The following is a 17305-nucleotide window of genomic DNA, read 5'->3' on the forward strand; positions in this document are numbered from 1 at the left end:
CTAGCTCTATATTGCCATACTAGATTGATGCGATGAAATGTCTTATGCTATGCTCTTCAATATGAAAGTTTATTAATCTAAATGCAATGTTTTCTCTAATTAAATCCAAGTGCAAATCTAACTAAAGTATAGATCAATGCGATCTGAGTATCAAACTCAGGGACATACGATTAAAATATGCTGTGAGGTTTTGCTTGATCTTGACGCAGTGTTTTGATTATAAAATAGACAATGAAAATGTATGTCTAACTATTCTATTTAATCTAGGCGATGGGATGGATAAAATGGATGCGACGATAATTGTAGTTCAAAATAAAGCGATGCGTGACGAGAAAAAATGAAATAACAATAGATAAATAAGGTTGAGAAATATTCACCAACATTTTTTTTCTAAGCAATGTATAAGTTATGTGTTCATGCCAGAAACTCATAACTAACAAACCTCACCTCTTGTTTTTTGGTGCCACACTACCCTATCTCTATGATGCATGCGATGAGTTTTGATTGCGAAAGACTATCTTTATCTCTAAAGTTACTACTTTCCTTGTTAAACTGGTTCCACAATCTCTTCCTTTCTCAAGGTGTTGATTATTTTATACTTAGATCAATCTCTCGATTTAATCTTAGCAATTAAATAAACACATGTTAGAACAAGATGAATGTCTATTTATGCATGACTTAGTGAAAAATGTTAACTATTCTCCCTCAACCTATGGATAATTTAACTACTCATGCTTGTGGAAGAAGATAGAGATGTATGAAACATGGAAGGAATTGCATTCATATTAAGAATAGTATTTTTCAATCACTACACTTAATACAAATTTAAAGGAAACAAAAGATGCAAGAAATAAAGGAGCAGTGAAGAAATCAAGTTGTAGGTGACAATCTATTGCTCCCTAAGGCTCTTAGTGGTGACTGCTTTGTGATAACTGTAATGATCTGGAGGAACTCCCTCTTCTTTCCCAGACAAAGATCGAGTTCTCACTCAAAATTCCCATAAGAAAATCTTGGAGGAATGGTGGTTATGGCAAGTTAGGATGGAGTTTTGATAGAATTTCCCCTCTCTCGATGGATGAAGCTATCTTCAACTTCTTGGATGGGCTTGTTGGTTTTTATGCCCTAAAACTCGTAGATAGTAAATATTATTAACACCATCAATAAAGAGTTATTTAACACAAAACTACATATTAAAACGAATTATTAATAGAAACTAAAATCCAATTAAAATTTGATGAAGATAAAAACAATGAATATATAGTTTAGTAGAAATTAAAATCTAAAAAAGATGTACTCATTTCACTCTACATTAACAACAAATGGGGCCATGATTGAGTTAAAAGTCTGGAGTAAGTTGATTTGTACTTCGAAAAGAAAAGCAAATGGATGCCCCCCCACCAAACCAAACAAGAAAGAAACAAATAGTACCTGCCTGAGATTGAGACGTAAGATTGGAGGACTTTGACGTCTAATCGAAGGACTTCAAAATTTGTAGAAACTTTGACGGAGGATGAAGGTATCTATGGCTGACGGCGGCGTCGAGCGAGTCTGAGAGAGAAGAGATTTAGCGTTTAGGTTCAGGCAGCGTCGACCATTAAGGACTCGAGCTCAAGCGATTTGCTTTTGTGAATGAGAGATTGAAATGGTGAAACCCTAAAAGGTATTAAATATATTATATATAAATATCTTATATATAATTATATATTTTTAATATATTCATTTAAAAGCGGTTCGATTCGGTTTCAAATCGATTTTCGTGTTTGAAATCGAACCAAACTGCATTAAATCGGTTTCAACATATGTCAAACCGAACCGAACCACATTAATTTGGTTTCGGTTTGGTTTAATATTCAGTTCGATTTCAGTGGTTTCAATGATCACCCCTGGTTATTATTTAGTGCTTGGATTACTATTTGCTTTTTTGTAACTCGAAACTTTGAAGGTGGTTGTTTGAAATTTCTATGTTTATAATGTTATAGAACTTTTACTTTATAGCACTAGTAGTTGGTTGCATGCTAATTGCTATTGTTAACCTAGAACTTTTTATTGTGGTTTGGAATTTCTGTTAAACTAGTACTATTTGATAATTGCTATAATTTTACTTGAGATTTTTTCTAATTGTGCCTTGGAATTTTAAAATTGATAGTTGGAAAAATATTTTTTTGCAAAATATAATTTAAATGGATTGTTTGATTGGATTGGTTTAATGATAGTTAGAAAATTTTGTAAATAAAAGAGTGAAAAAAAACTATAGAAAAGGTGCTTTACCCCATAGGCAGAAGCAAACAAAAACAAATGGTTTAAATAAAAAAAAAAAAAAAAAAAGAAGTCAGAAACCGAATTTAAAAATTGAACCGAACCATTTTTGCGGTTCGGTCCAGTTTCTACTATAGATTTTTTTTCTTCAAATTTTTGGTTTAACCCGATTTAATCACCAAACCGGATCGAATCAAACCGTTTCCACCACTTCTCCTCTTGAGTTACGGGGTAAATCGGAGGAGGTGTGATAATTGGTTATCAAACTTGTGGAGTTTCTTCCTTGAAGTGAATGGGCTTGTGAATAGTGCTTAGGCATTCAAGTTGTCTTACTTTGACCGTCTATCTTTCTCGTTTTTTTCCTTATCATTTTGTTTCTTCTCAAATATTCTTCTATTGATTATCTATTGGTGAATGTCATCACATGCTTCCAACATTTTATCTTTACGCCAAAGAGAATGTAAAAGGTAAAATAATGTGAAGTAATTTCAATTAGAAGAATATAATAGAAAATTTTATTTATTTATTTGAAAGTAGAAAAGTAGAAATTTTATAATTAAAAGGTCGAAGAATTTTTCTTTTTAAAGTAGAAAAGTATAAATTTTATAATTAAAAGTTTGAAGGTGTTGATGAAAATGTTGCATTGTATATTATAAATGTAAATATATCTAAAATTGAGGTTCACGTTTTACTTCTAATTTAATGACAACTAAGTCATATCTCGAGGCTAAAAGTTAAGATCCTCCTACTTTCCATTTATTATATTAAAAAAAGTGTGTTTTTCTTCTTATCTTAAATATAATTTCAAGGTTGAAAATCGAAGTCAACTCTATGTTAAAGTCATGCATGAAAACCATAATCAATCCCTAGAAAAAGAAGAATAAGAATAGTCTTGAACTCATTATTAAAAAGAAAGGTTAATAGACTTTGAACAAAGTAACAAAGGAGAGATATTGAAGAAACCAATGTGACTAGTAATTTTATATGTTCAAAAAAGAAGTAGCTATTATAAACATTATAATAATAGGTGTTTGTGTTTATTGTCTATTGACTCTTAAAGTGTTGTCATGTGTCTCAACATTATATATTATTAGTGTTCATGTAACCTACCTCTACTTTTCAAATTACCTATAAATATTGGCATTTTGTAGGTTTCGGAGGATACACATTTGGCAAAATCCATGAAAACTTGAGAAAATTGAGATTTTAGAGAAATTTCTTATTTCATATTTTGTTAGTTTAGTTTAATTTAATTTATATATTATGTTTAATTCATTTTAATATTTATTTATTTTATCATTATATTATATTATATTTCTTTTAATATTATATTTTATTGATATCTCTATTTCTGTTGTGTTCCTCAAATTCACAACAATTGCTATTTTTTGTATATAAAATATGGCTAAATTATGTATAATAGTACTTCTCCTGCTCCTATTATTATTATTTTATAATTTAATTACCCTTACATAAACTTTGTATAATATGCAATATGTAAGGTGGATGAATCAAATCTCAACAAAACTTTACAAATATGTTCATTTTAGCTTATTTATTAATAAAGATTTGATATGTTTCATAGTAATTCTAAAATGATAAAATCACTTTAGTTATTTTTCAAAATCACTCCAAAATTTTGACAAAAAAATCATTCTAAAAATAGTTTTAATCATTAAAATCAATTTCAAAGTATAGAAAATACATTTAAAAATGTAAATTAAATCTTGAATTCATTTGCCAGAATGAGCATTATTTAACAGGGATAGAGTCATTCCCATATTTTTTATTAAAAAAAATTTAAGATATTTTTTATTTAATTTTTAAAAGAGAGAAAAAAAAATGTATAGTTTTTCTCACCGTGGATGTATAGTAAGATTTAAAGCTCCGATTTTAAAAGGAAATGGCCTTTTTTTAATATGCAATAAAGTGGTCATTTTATTCCGGCGAGCTCATTAATATATAATAACCCGTACATCTTCTTGAGTTTCGCAGTGTTTGGATTTTCCGCTTCCAATTTTCCGATTCTTTCACCGATGGATCAATTCAGAGGTCAACCTCGGCTCCCGAAATTTGCCGTTCCGAAACGATACGATATCACCCTCAAACCGGACCTCTCCCTCTGTAAATTCTCTGGTTCTGTTGCAATCGATAACGATATCCTTTCCGATACTCGATTCCTAGTACTCAATGCCGCCGACCTTCATGTTCACGATGCGTCTGTTTCCTTTACCAATCGGAACTCCTCCAAGGTATTGAATCGCTCTCTCTTGCTCACTTGAGACTCCATATCAGGAGCGTTTTGGAGGTTTTTAAGAAAAATAGTGGATGAATGGAGGGAAATGACGTGGATTCTTCGATGCATGTTTTCGATTGCATTCTTGATTTGTTTCTATTAGTTTACTGTCCATTTTCAGCTCTTGAGATGGAATTGGATTTTTACGTTGTTAAATTTCGGAGTAACTGATCGAGTCTGAACTCCCTGCTGTGTTTTAGTTTTGAAATTTCACGGTGGCTGATGATGGTTCATGTTTCCTTTGAGCATTTCGTAATTTGGTATCTGTAATGATGTCTTCGCTGATTAGTGGGTTATATAAAACCCATCTATCTGTCCTGTCGACTACAAGTTATGTGAACAGGAGTTCGATATGTTTTCTAATGACAAGTGATTAGCAGTCGTGTATTTCCTATGGAAGTTTGCGATTTTGTTTATGCATTTTCTATAAAGCTTCTTTGACGAACAATTGCTGGTGCAGGTTATCCAGCCTTCGAGCATTCAAGCGTGTGAAGAGAACCAAATTTTAGTTTTGGAGTTTGCAGAGACGCTACCAATTGGGTTAGGAACATTGAGTATGGACTTCGAAGGAATCTTGAATGATAAAATGAAAGGATTCTATAGAAGGTAATTAGGTTGAATGTGAGAGTTTAAGACCTATGGATGGAAATGAAAAGGATAAAAGTTGTTGGGATGAAAATGTTGGACCTGTATCGAATATTTTAGAGTACTTGATGTATGGTGAAATATGTTAATGGCAAAGGCGTTATTGGTTCCTTTAATAAGTTTCAACTCACCCAGACTTATACAACCTTTTTAATTTTGAGGTATGTGAAGGTTCAAGAAATGAGACAATTTCTAGTTCATAAGATTTTGTTAAAGATTTGTATTTTCTTTCTCATCCAAGTTCTCAAGAGGTTTGATATATAGTGATCCTAAAACTAGCCCCAGCTGTAGGAAAACAAAAGGGATGGTACTTCTCTTAAAATAGTTTATCGAATTTTCATAGGATGAAGAAGGTTTTAGAATTCCTAATTTTCAGCAAAAATTGAGATAAGTCCAATAAAACTAAAAGAATAAGATGTCAACATACTAGGATAATGAAAAGTCAAGAGTATGAAACTGGTTAGGATTTTATTGTATTTTGAAGTTACTTCCCTATGTGGTGCTTTGAAATGGAGAACTAGCTTCTATGTGCAATCACACTCCTCCCAACCTGTATGGAATAATTTTCATTAATTTCATTTCTTCTGTTGCCTCAATTTCTTAGCAACAGAACGGTGATTATTGTGCTTCTTTTTTAACTTGAATGATATGGATTTTTCTGTGTCCCCCAGCACTTATGAGCACAACGGTGAGAAGAAAAACATGGCTGTTACACAATTTGAACCAGTTGATGCTAGACGTTGCTTCCCTTGCTGGGATGAACCTGCTTTTAAGGTGTCACCATCTCACTTTCCATCTCCTTCCCTTTCTCCCTCTATAAAAATCTAAATCACCTTTAGTTCATCAATTATAATTGTGGAGGGGACTACTCTGGCACCATGTTGGATCAACACAGAGGTAGCAATGCCAAATTTGTCTTTAATAAAATATGATATTAGGTCTATGTTGTTAACTTCTTTATTTCTTGGAAGGATTATTTATTTATAGGCTATCAAGTCGGTTAGAAGATTCAAAATAGAGGAATTGTTTTGTGAAGTTTGATGTTGTTAGAGGTGAAAAATGTGCTGTCAAGGAAATAGATTTTACAATTGTAAAAATTCCATTTTCATATTTTCTAACAATATTCGAGTTGTTGAAAATTTCATCCATCAAAGGAATTGTTCCTTTTGTTACTTCAAATTTGTTAATATGAATAAATAAATTATTGTGATAATTTTGACCTTTAATGAAAATTACGAATTATTACGAATTATTCGGAACAATTTTAATGTAAGAAGAAATTATGTGAAAAGTGAGAGGCTGGAATGATGTTTAAACCTTCAGCTTATTATACACCATTGCCTTGCTTAGTTATTGCTTTAATCCGTTCATTGTTGACAAACAGGCTACATTCAAGATCACGTTAGATGTACCATCTGAACTAATAGCACTTTCCAATATGCCAATTATTGAAGAAAAAGTGAATGGTCATTTGAAGACGGTTTCATATCAAGAATCACCAATTATGTCGACATATTTAGTGGCCATTGTTGTTGGTTTATTTGATTATGTGGAAGATCATACAACTGATGGTAAAATCATAAATTAGAATTTCTTGCGCATGCTGAGGGCACTGTTAGTAACAGCATGAATTTACATCTTAGCAGGGGTCAAAGTTCGTGTATACTGTCAAGTTGGAAAGGCAAATCAAGGAAAATTTGCATTACATGTTGCTGTTAAGACTCTTGATCTATACAAGGAGTATGCTAATTCACACAGTATTACTTCATCCTGTTAAAACTCTTTCTTTATCTACTACATAAGCAATGGTGCAATTTCTGCAGATATTTTGCTGTGCCATACTCTCTGCCTAAACTCGACATGATTGCAATTCCTGACTTTGCTGCTGGGGCCATGGAAAACTATGGTTTAGTTACCTATCGTGAGACTGCTTTACTTTATGATGATCAGCACTCAGCAGCCGCTAACAAACAGAGGGTGATCTGCATATCCAGACCTTTTTAAAAACAGAATTTACGATTCATTATTTGAATTAGAATGTTGCAGTCTCCAATTCCCTGATCTTTCTTCTCCTTTTTTTCTATTTTCTCATTGCTAAGGTGGCAACTGTTGTGGCTCATGAACTTGCACACCAATGGTTTGGCAACCTTGTAACTATGGAGTGGTGGACACATTTGTGGCTGAACGAGGGATTTGCAACATGGGTATTCCACTTCCATTCAAATTTTCTTGAATTCTTTACCTGACAGATGGACGAAATGCTTATAGTGATCTTCATTTTATCTCATTTGTGTAGGTGAGTTATTTAGCTACTGATAGCTTGTTTCCAGAGTGGAAAGTATGGAATCAATTTCTTGAAGAGTCAAACCACGGTCTTACTTTGGATGGGCTTGCTGAATCACATCCAATTGAGGTAAATGTGTTACTGGAAGTCTACAGGCATGGCTTTCTCCTTTTCCATTATCACCACCTTTATTTGTTGATTCTCCGGCTGTCTTAAGGAATGACCATTGTAGGTAGAATTTTATTTCTTGTTCAATTTAAAGAAGCATGTTTTTCTTTCAGGTTGAGATAAATCATGCCAGTGAAGTTGATGAAATATTTGATGCAATTAGCTACAGAAAAGGTGCATCTGTTATTCGAATGTTACAAAGCTATCTCGGTGCTGACTGTTTTCAGGTTGTTTAGGGCTTATTTTCCTTGTCTAAGAAAATGAAGTTGTTTCTGCCTATTAATCCGACTCATTGATCTGGGTTGTTTGAATTGATCAGAAATCACTCGCTGCATACATAAAAAAGCACAGTTGCTCAAATACTAAGACTGAAGACTTATGGGCTGCTCTAGAGGAGGGGTCTGGTGAACCTGTGAACAACTTAATGAGTTCCTGGACCAAGCAACAAGGATATCCTGTTGTCACTGTCAAAGTGAAAGATGAGAAATTGGTGTTTGAGCAGGTCTCTTTGTGCTGGTTTCTGTCATTTGATCAAATTAATTTATGGGTTCATTATGCTTAGCTTTATCATTCTAAGTTTTCATTTTATTTCGTTATTAACTTTTGAGGGTTATGTAATTCATGGACATTGTAATTGGCAGTCAAGATTTTTGTCGAGTGGTTCCTGTGGAGAGGGGCAATGGATTGTTCCCATAACATTGTGCTGTGGCTCTTATGATGTGCGCAAGAATTTTCTGCTGCAAACAAAGACAGAATCTGTAGACATCAAGGAGTTCCTTGGTTGCTCCATCAGCAAATACTCTGGTGGAAATGATAAATATTGTGATTGGATAAAGCTTAATGTAGATCAGACTGGTTTTTACCGGGTGAAGTATGACGAAGATCTTGCAGCTAAGCTTAGAAATGCAATAGAGAAAAATCATTTGACTCCAACGGACAGATTTGGTAACTAACATTTTAGCTTGCACATTTTGATGGTAGTAATAAGGAGTAGCTAAGATTATTCTTTCAACAGGTATTTTGGATGATGCATTTGCCCTTTCTATGGCTTGCCAGCAATCAGTTGCCTCTTTGCTTACCTTGATGGGTGCTTACAGGGAGGAACTTGACTATACTGTGTTATCGAATTTGATCAGTGTAATCTTTTCATCTAGACTCCTTTTTTTCTCCTGTCGTTTTTTTCGTCAGCTTAGACAGCTTATTCTTGGCAACTCTTTTATAGATAAGCTACAAACTTGAAAGAATTGCAGCTGATGCGGTTCCTGAGTTACTGGACAACCTCAGACAATTTTTCACCAACATTTTCCAATTTGCAGCAGAGTAAGATATTTCATGTAATTTTTTGTGACTTTTCATTCTTCATAATTGGCTATGTAGGTTCCTATCAAAATAATAATAATAATAATAAATGGGTATGTAGGATTTTTTGGCCATGATTTAAATGGTATTTTTGCATAACCTAAGTATGCTGTCATTAGTTATGATGGATATTATTTTATAGTTGAGTACTTGTATGAGATGTGTGCACTATTTTTTGGTGTTCAAACGAAACATAACGGGATATTTAGAATATAGCATAGCAGTGTGGAAGTTTTAGCTTGATCTATTAAAATGATGTGCTTTTATTGGGGTTTTTTTTTCAAAAAAAAATTGGGTGCTGCTATAAATGTAAATGACCCCAAAAGTTAGCTTCGAGGTTCTGATTTGTTTTAATTTCTGTTTTTTCCCCTTCCACACACCACCACCCCACCACCACCACCCCCCCAAAAAAAAATCTTTTCAACTGGCCAAGATACTATCATTGGTTCAAACCATTAAATCTAAAGGCCAGAAAGGAGACTTTGGCTTAATTTCCCAAATTATTAGCCTCTACAGCTTTATTGAAAAGTGTCGAAAAAGGGTTGGTTTGCCCTAGGGTTTTATTTATAATTCTTTTATGGGTCTATTTATTTGAGCAGTCTTTCTGTATTTCAGTGAAAACTAAATAATAAGATTTGATCGTGGTTTTTTCTCCCTGGCCTAGGGTTTTCCACGTAAATCAATGTGTTTTTTACCTTCTTTTATTTTTATCATGGTATCGGAGCAAGGGAACGAAACCCTAGCCACCATTGATGAGTCTCCTTCGACAACCAATTTTGAGATAGCTGACACAATTAAGGAAGCTGTCCAACAATACCTAGAGACCGCCTTACCTCGCCTTCTTCAACAAATGAGTGCCGCCAGAACGACAACCCAATTCGTCGATAGACAGATCGGATCGCGCCCAACCAAAGAGAATCGACGTCCAGATCTGAGCGATGCCCAGCCACCCTTCAATCGCGGACTCGTTGATCTCCCAGGTGTAGATGGTGTTCGGCGAACAGATCCGATTGCAGCCCAACCTTCCTCGAATCCAGAACGGTCGACGGCGACCAGATCTGTCGATCTTCCAGCAGTTTTCGCACACAACTCGATCGATCTCCCAGCAGGCTTCGCGCAACCCAGACAAGAGTTCACCCGTTCGATCGACAGCCCTAGGGTTCGAGGCCGCGGCGACTTTTCTAGCTCGACTAGCCACGACTTTGTCGGTGGGTTTTCTGACCAGCAACCTCCAGTGGTAGATCGGCCGATCCTCTCTGACTGCAGTGACGCCGGTCCAGTCGCTTTTCCAGTGAACTCTCTGGCAGGTCTGACCGAGGCGTGTTTTGATGAGATTAAAAGCAAATTTCTTTTCCTCCAGCAACAGTTCGCGGATTTTGGGTCGGTTCTTGGTACAAACTCAAAAATTGTTCAACCGGAATCATCCAATTTACAGCTAGGCTCCAAGAACCCGGTAAACTCTTTCCATTCTTTACCTGCTACAAATTTATTATCAGGATCAATAGGACACTCTGCAAGAATTATTATTGGAGAAAAGTTGAATGGCGAAAATTATTTCTCCTTGTCTCAATCCATCCGAATGGCTCTAGAAGGAAGACAGAAATTTGGCTATCTAACCGGGGAGATAGCCAAACCTGAACCCGGCAGTCTCCACGAACGTATCTAGAGAGCAGAAGATTCATTGCTACAATCAGTTCTGGTGAGTAGTATGGAACCCCAGATTGGCAAACCGTTACTTTACACGGCGACTGCCAAAGAGATCTAGGATGCAGTACAGCAGTTGTATTCGCAGAAGCAGAATGCATCCCGCCTTTATACCTTATGCAAACAAGTCCATGAATGTAAACAAGAAGCTATGGACGTCACGTCATACTTCAACAAATTGTCCTTGTTATGGCAAGAAATGGACTTATTTCGTGAGATTATCTGGAGATGTACACATGATAGGACGTAGTATTCCAAACTTGAGGAAGTTGATCGAGTGTATGATTTTTTGGCTGGGTTAAATCCGAAATTTGATGGTGTTCGCAGCAGGATCCTGGGCCAACGTCCTACACCGTCACTGAGGGAGGTGTGCTCTGAAATATGCCTTGAAGAAGACAGGTCTCGAGCCATGAATATTTCAGTAGTTACGTCTACTGAGGCTGCTGCTTTTGCCACCAAGTCATCTGGGTCAGACAGTGACAAGAAACCTCCACCTGTCTGTGAGCATTGCAAAAAACCATGGCACACGAAAGACCAGTGTTGGAAGCTTCATGGAGAACCTCCAAATTACAAACGACGTCAGTCAAAGGACAAGGTTGGTCTTGGACGGGCTCTGGTCAGCGATTCGGCAATTGACAAGACCTCGACTTCGCCTCAAGCTGACAGTCAGAGTAACTTAAGTGTTGTTGGGGTCAGTGCAATTGCACACTCAGGTACGACTCAGTCTTTTGGTTTTATTAGCATTAATGGTAAACGGCCCTGGATTGTGGACTCTGGAGCAACAGATCATCTGATCGGGTCTTCTGATCATTTTATATCATATCACCCGAGTGTCGGCAATGAAAAGATTAGAATCGCAGATGGGTCCTTTGCCCCTATCGTAGGGAAAGGACATCTTTCTCCATTTAATGGTTTGATATTGCGTGATGTGCTGCATGTTCCAAAAATTTCGTATAACTTACTATCTGTTAGTAAAATTACAAGGGACCTGAACTGTCAAACTGTTTTCTCACTGGACATTGTTTTGTTTCAGGATTTAAGCTCGGGGATGATGATTGGCACTGCCCGGCACGATAGGGGGTTCTATTTCCTGACTGATGAAACTTTCTTTAAGGATGGTTATAGGACTAGTTTTATTTCTTTGAATTTCTCTACTGTTGAGACTGATTTTATGTTATGGCATTACCGTCTGGGACATCCCAATTTTCAATATATGAAGTATCTTTTACCGCATTTATTTCATAATATTAATATATCATCCTTACAGTGGGATGTGTGTATCCGGGCTAAACAAAGTCGTGTTTCGTTTCACTCTCAACCCTACAAGCCGTCCAAACCGTTCAGTCTTATCCATAGTGATGTCTGAGGTCCCTCACCAACCACTACCTCTACACGCAAACGGTGGTTTGTCACCTTTATTGACGATCACACCAGATTGACCTGGGTCTTCCTTTTGATCGATAAGTCTGGGGTGTCCTCTGTTTTCCAACAATTTTATGCGACCATAGAAACCCAGTTCAACACAAAAATTTCCATTTTACGGAGTGACAACGGGCGTGAATTCATTAATCACTCATTTTGAGACTTCCTGGTATCTAAAGGAATTATCCATCAAAGCTCATGTGCCTATACTCCCCAGCAAAATGGGGTAGTCGAGGGGAAAAATAAGCATCTAGTAAAAGTCGCTCGTTCCCTTATGATATCTACCTCTCTTCCTTCCTATCTGTGGGGCGATGCTATCCTCGCTGCAGCCCACCTTATCAACCACATGCCTTCCCGTGTCTTATCCTTCCATACTCCTCTTGACTGTTTCAAAGACTTGTATCCCAACACCCGGTTAATTCTTGACGTACCTCTGCGGGTGTTTGGATGTGTTGTCTTTGTCCATACCACGGTCTCAATCGTACGAAATTCACTACTCGTGCCCAGAAATGTGTCTTTGTTGGGTATCCTCTCCATCAACGTGGGTACAAGTGTTATCATCCCTCGTCTCGGAAGTATTTTGTGTCTATGGATGTCACCTTTCTCGAGGATCAATCGTTTTTTCCCGTTAGTCCTCTTCAGGGGGAGCGTTCTAGTGAAGAGGCTAACTGGTCCACGTACTCCATTCCCCTAGAGGTGTCGGCTGAACCTGAACATCCTAGCCCTGTTCTTCCTAGTCCTGTTCTTCTCACTAATTAAGTCCCTTGGATAACTTACTACAGGAAGAATCTTAGGAAGGAAACAGTGCCGCATGTCGCTTCTCCGGATCCAGTTCATGAGTCTGACTCGGTCTTAGTTCCAGGTATGAATATCTCTGTTTGTGATACTGATGATTGTGTTGAGACTAATAATTGTAGAGTGGACAGAGATATAGAGATTGATGCAAATGATGAGAAAATAGAGGGAATTGAGGAGATGGAGAAACTGATGGAAAAGACAACACTGAAGAAATAACTCTAGCAAACGAGAATAGTGGAATGGAAGGTGATTGTGTGGGAAGTCCTTCTAACGAAAGATCCATAGATCAGATGGCTAGCTGCAATAAGTAACGTGAAGAAGAGGAAAACCGTGATGCATCTCTTGATCTCCCAATTGCCTTGAGAAAAGGGACTAGGTCATGTACAAAGTTCCTTATGCATAGTTACATGACATATAGTAACCTATCTCCCGAGTTTAAGGCTCTTACTACCAGTCTAGATACGGTAATGGTTCCAAGTAATATACAAGTTGCAATGGAAACTCCCAAGTGGAAGGCTGCAGTTATGGAAGAAATGAGAGCTCTAGAGAAAAATGGAACATGGGAACAGGTTGCTCTTCCTGAGGGGCACGAGACGGTTGGATGTAAATGGGTGTTTACTGTCAAGTACAAATCCGATGGCTCGATTGACAGATACAAGGCGAGACTGGTAGCCAAAAATTGGCCTTTGCACCAATTGGATGTGAAGAATGCATTTCTTAATGGAGAACTCGAAGAAGAAGTCTATATGAGCCCTCCACCCGGCTTCGAACACCAGTTTAACCATCGGGTTTGTAGATTGAAGAAGTCACTGTATGGGTTGAAACAGTCGCCAAGAGCCTGGTTTGACAGATTCACCACATTTGTTAAAGCTCAGGGGTATGATCAGGGGCACTCAGACTACACGTTGTTTACAAAAAAGTCGAGTTCAGGAAAGACCTCAGTACTTATTGTGTATGTAGATGACATTGTTTTGACCGGTGATGATACTGATGAAATTATGAGACTTAAAACAAAGATGGCTGAAGAATTTGAAATTAAAGATCTGGGAAAATTGTGATACTTCCTTGGGATGGAGGTGGCTCGATCGAAAGAGGGTATCTCTGTCTCATAACGAAAGTATACTCTAGATCTCCTCAAAGAAACAGGAATGACTGGGTGTAAACCTGCAGACACCCCTGCAGAGTATAATGCCAAACTGAGTAATGTTAATAATGGAGCCCCTGTTAGCAAAGAGAGATATCAGCGATTAGTTGGGAAGTTGATATATTTATCTCACACAAGACCTGATATGTCATATGCCGTGAGTGTTGTTAGTCAGTTCATGTAAGCTCCCTATGAGGAACATATGACAGTCATTGAACGCATCCTACGGTATTTAAAAGGGTACTCCTGGTAAAGGTCTTCTGTTCAAGAAGTCTAGTAAACGTGGTATAGAAGCATATATAGATTCGGACTGGACTGGATCTGCTGTTGATAGAAAGTTTTTGTCTGGATATTGCACGTTTTTCTGGGACAATCTAGTTACTTGGAGAAGTAAGAAACAGGGAGTGGTCACTAGGAGTAGTGCAGAAGCCGAGTACAGGGCTATGAGTTTGGGGATATGTGAAGAGATCTGGTTGAAGAAAGTATTAACAGATCTTCGACAAGACAGTGAGCTTCCAATGAAATTGTTCTGTGACAATAAAGCAGCAATAAGTATTGCCAACAATCCGGTCCAGCATGATAGAACCAAACACGTCGAGATTGATAGACATTTCATTAAAGAAAGACTGGACAATGGGAGCATATGTATTCCCTACATTCCTTCAAATCAGCAAATTGCAGATGTCCTTACAAAGGGGTTGTTAAGACGGAGTTTTGATTACTGTGTTAGCAAGTTGGGTCTGATCGATATTTACGTCTCAACTTGAGGGGGAGTGTCGAAAAAGGGTTGGTTTGCCCTAGGGGTTTATTTGTAATTCTCCTATGGGCCTAGGGATTCCTGTCTGTCTATTTATTTGAGCAGTCTTTCTGTATTTCAGTGAAAACTAAATAATAAGAGTTGATCATGGTTTTTTCTCCCTGGCCTAGGGTTTTCCACGTAAATTAGTGTGTTTTTTCCCCTTCTTTTATTTTTATCAGAAAGAAATTAGAATTTGGTGATATCAAAATTAATGTGTTCAATGTAAACCATTGGGTCATTGGCGTTTTTGTCAAAAGGGTAAGGTGTACTTTACTACTTAGATCTTTTGAAGTCATGATTTGGAACTATTGCAGCCATATCCTTAGACTATTGAACTATCTTAATGAGCATTTCATTGCCTGTAGTTTACCGGTACAAACTATATAAAAGTTATGTTCAACGTAAATTGTCTTGCACTATTTGTAGTTATGTTATTTACATGTGCAAATTAATTTGCAGAAAACTAGGTTGGGATCCCAAACCAGATGAAAGCCATCTCGATGCAATGTTGAGAGGAGAACTTTTGACTGCTCTTGCTCTGTTCGGTCATGAGCAGACAATAAAAGAAGCAAATAGGCGATGCCTTGCATTCTTAGACGACAGAAGTACGCCAGTACTCCCACCCGATATTAGAAAGGTATGCTCTAGAACATAATGTGGCCCAAGCAACTAAGCAAGCATCTTATGTTCATAATTGGCTTATGTTCTCTCTTTACTATAATGTTTCAGGCGGCGTATGTGGCCGTAATGCAGACAGTCAATGCTTCAAACAGATCTGGTTACGAATCTCTTTTAAGAATTTATAGAGAGTCTGATCTTAGCCAGGAGAAAACACGCATTCTAAGTAAATCACATATCATTTTTTTTATCAACAATGAGCGTCCTTGTGTTTAATATTCATATAATTACTTCTGTTTCTTCTTAGGTTCCTTGGCATCTTGTCCAGATCCTAACATCATTCTTGAAGTTCTCAACTTTTTATTGTCGTCTGAGGTACTCTAGTTTCTTCCTATACTCGATTTATCAATGGCAACCTTTAGCATGTGAGACTCTAAACACTGATTTCGCTTCCACTTGTTTAGGTTCGTAGTCAAGATGCTGTTTTTGGACTAGGTGTTAACTGGCAAGCACGTGAAACAGCTTGGACATGGCTGAAGGTGATACTTAATCCCGTTCCATTAAGAAGCACAAAATACTATTATTTGATTTAAACCTTTCTCGCAAATACTTATCCTGGTAGTATATCAATCAAAAGTTTATATATAGTAATTACAAAAAATCCCATTCCATTAACACACGCATGCACACACACATCGCCTATATAGTAATTACAACAAGACTCGAAATCAAAGTTGGACTTGGTGAAACATGAAACTACACCAAAGGGCATCATATATATTCTTGGTGTGTATCTTAACATGGTCTCTATTTGACAGACACCATGGTTGTATGTTTTATCATAATTCATAATAATGAAACAATGTCAATGCAGACTAAATGGGAAGAAATCTCCAAAATCTTCGACTCCGGGTTTCTGATTGGACGCTTTGTCAGTGCCACAGTCTCCCCGGTTTGTATAGCTCTCTTCTCTCTCTATCACACTCCTTCATTGATAATCAGTTTCTCCTCAAGTTCTCGCCAATAACCAACCTATCTATCCTTTATTTTCTCCTCGCCATTTCAGTTTGCCTCGTATGAAAAAGCTAAGGAAGTTGAGGAGTTCTTTGCAAGCCGTGTTAAGCCATCGATGGCCCGAACGTTGAAGCAGAGCATCGAGCGTGTTCACATTAATTCGAGATGGGTTCAGAGCGTCCAGAAGGAGACTACTCTTCCCGATGCTATAAGAGAGCTAGCGTGGAGGCGATATTAGGTTTCTGAATGTGAAGCATCTTTGAAAATAAGCCTCCTGGTAATGTAACAGTTTATTAGATTTATGAACTCCAAACAAATCCCCCCCAATCCCATAATAAAGTAGAATAATCATCCGTTCTCTTTCGTCTGTCTGCTTGCCCCTAGAAAATAGGCTCGACTTTGGTCGCACAATTAAAATAATTGAAGATAAAGCCATTTTTCTTTGAGGTTAATTGTACACTCTGCATCTCTCCTTTACTTTTCTTTTCTTTTCTTTTTTCATTTTTTTCATTTTTTTTCTTTAAATAAATTGTACACTTATGTCTAGTTCTTGCCCTTTAGATTATACCTTTATTTATTTGTTTATTTTGTCACAATTAACATGATATAACTAATAGTTAAATTGATTAACAGAATTTTGTCTGATTCAAAGTTTATGTATCTTGAGGCAGGTAAGAAATAGTATAAAATGTTCCACCTTTTCCGTAGTATTTTTTTTTGGGGGGTCAATTGTTCGGTGTTGTCTTGATGCTATCTCGGTCAAAATCGATCACATATCAAAATAAATCCTCATACTTA

At 36.8% G+C, this 17305-nt stretch overlaps 1 protein-coding gene across 2 annotated transcripts; it reads left to right on the plus strand.

Moving 5' to 3' along the window:
• The first annotated feature begins 4092 nt into the window (after positions 1 to 4092).
• Positions 4093 to 16959, plus strand: APM1 (aminopeptidase M1). 2 transcript variants are annotated; one of them, XM_039043830.2, is made up of 19 exons: positions 4093 to 4508; positions 5013 to 5158; positions 5869 to 5971; positions 6582 to 6768; positions 6844 to 6937; positions 7021 to 7174; positions 7297 to 7401; positions 7494 to 7610; positions 7763 to 7876; positions 7969 to 8151; positions 8291 to 8594; positions 8665 to 8786; positions 8872 to 8969; positions 15335 to 15512; positions 15605 to 15719; positions 15801 to 15868; positions 15958 to 16032; positions 16368 to 16445; positions 16560 to 16959. In XM_039043830.2, exons 1-19 carry the CDS (start codon positions 4293 to 4295, stop codon positions 16743 to 16745), a joined length of 2643 nt encoding a protein of 880 aa, XP_038899758.1. In that variant the 5' UTR covers positions 4093 to 4292; the 3' UTR covers positions 16746 to 16959. The 2 variants fall into 2 exon arrangements, with proteins under 2 accessions (XP_038899758.1, XP_038899759.1); XM_039043831.2 differs by having other exon boundaries at positions 4180 to 4508; positions 5013 to 5358.
• The last annotated feature ends 346 nt before the right edge of the window (positions 16960 to 17305 follow it).

Source organism: Benincasa hispida, chromosome 9 (assembly GCF_027475165.1).
Source record: "Benincasa hispida cultivar pf3 chromosome 9, pf3_genome.v1.1, whole genome shotgun sequence".
Taxonomy (NCBI): domain Eukaryota; kingdom Viridiplantae; phylum Streptophyta; class Magnoliopsida; order Cucurbitales; family Cucurbitaceae; genus Benincasa; species Benincasa hispida.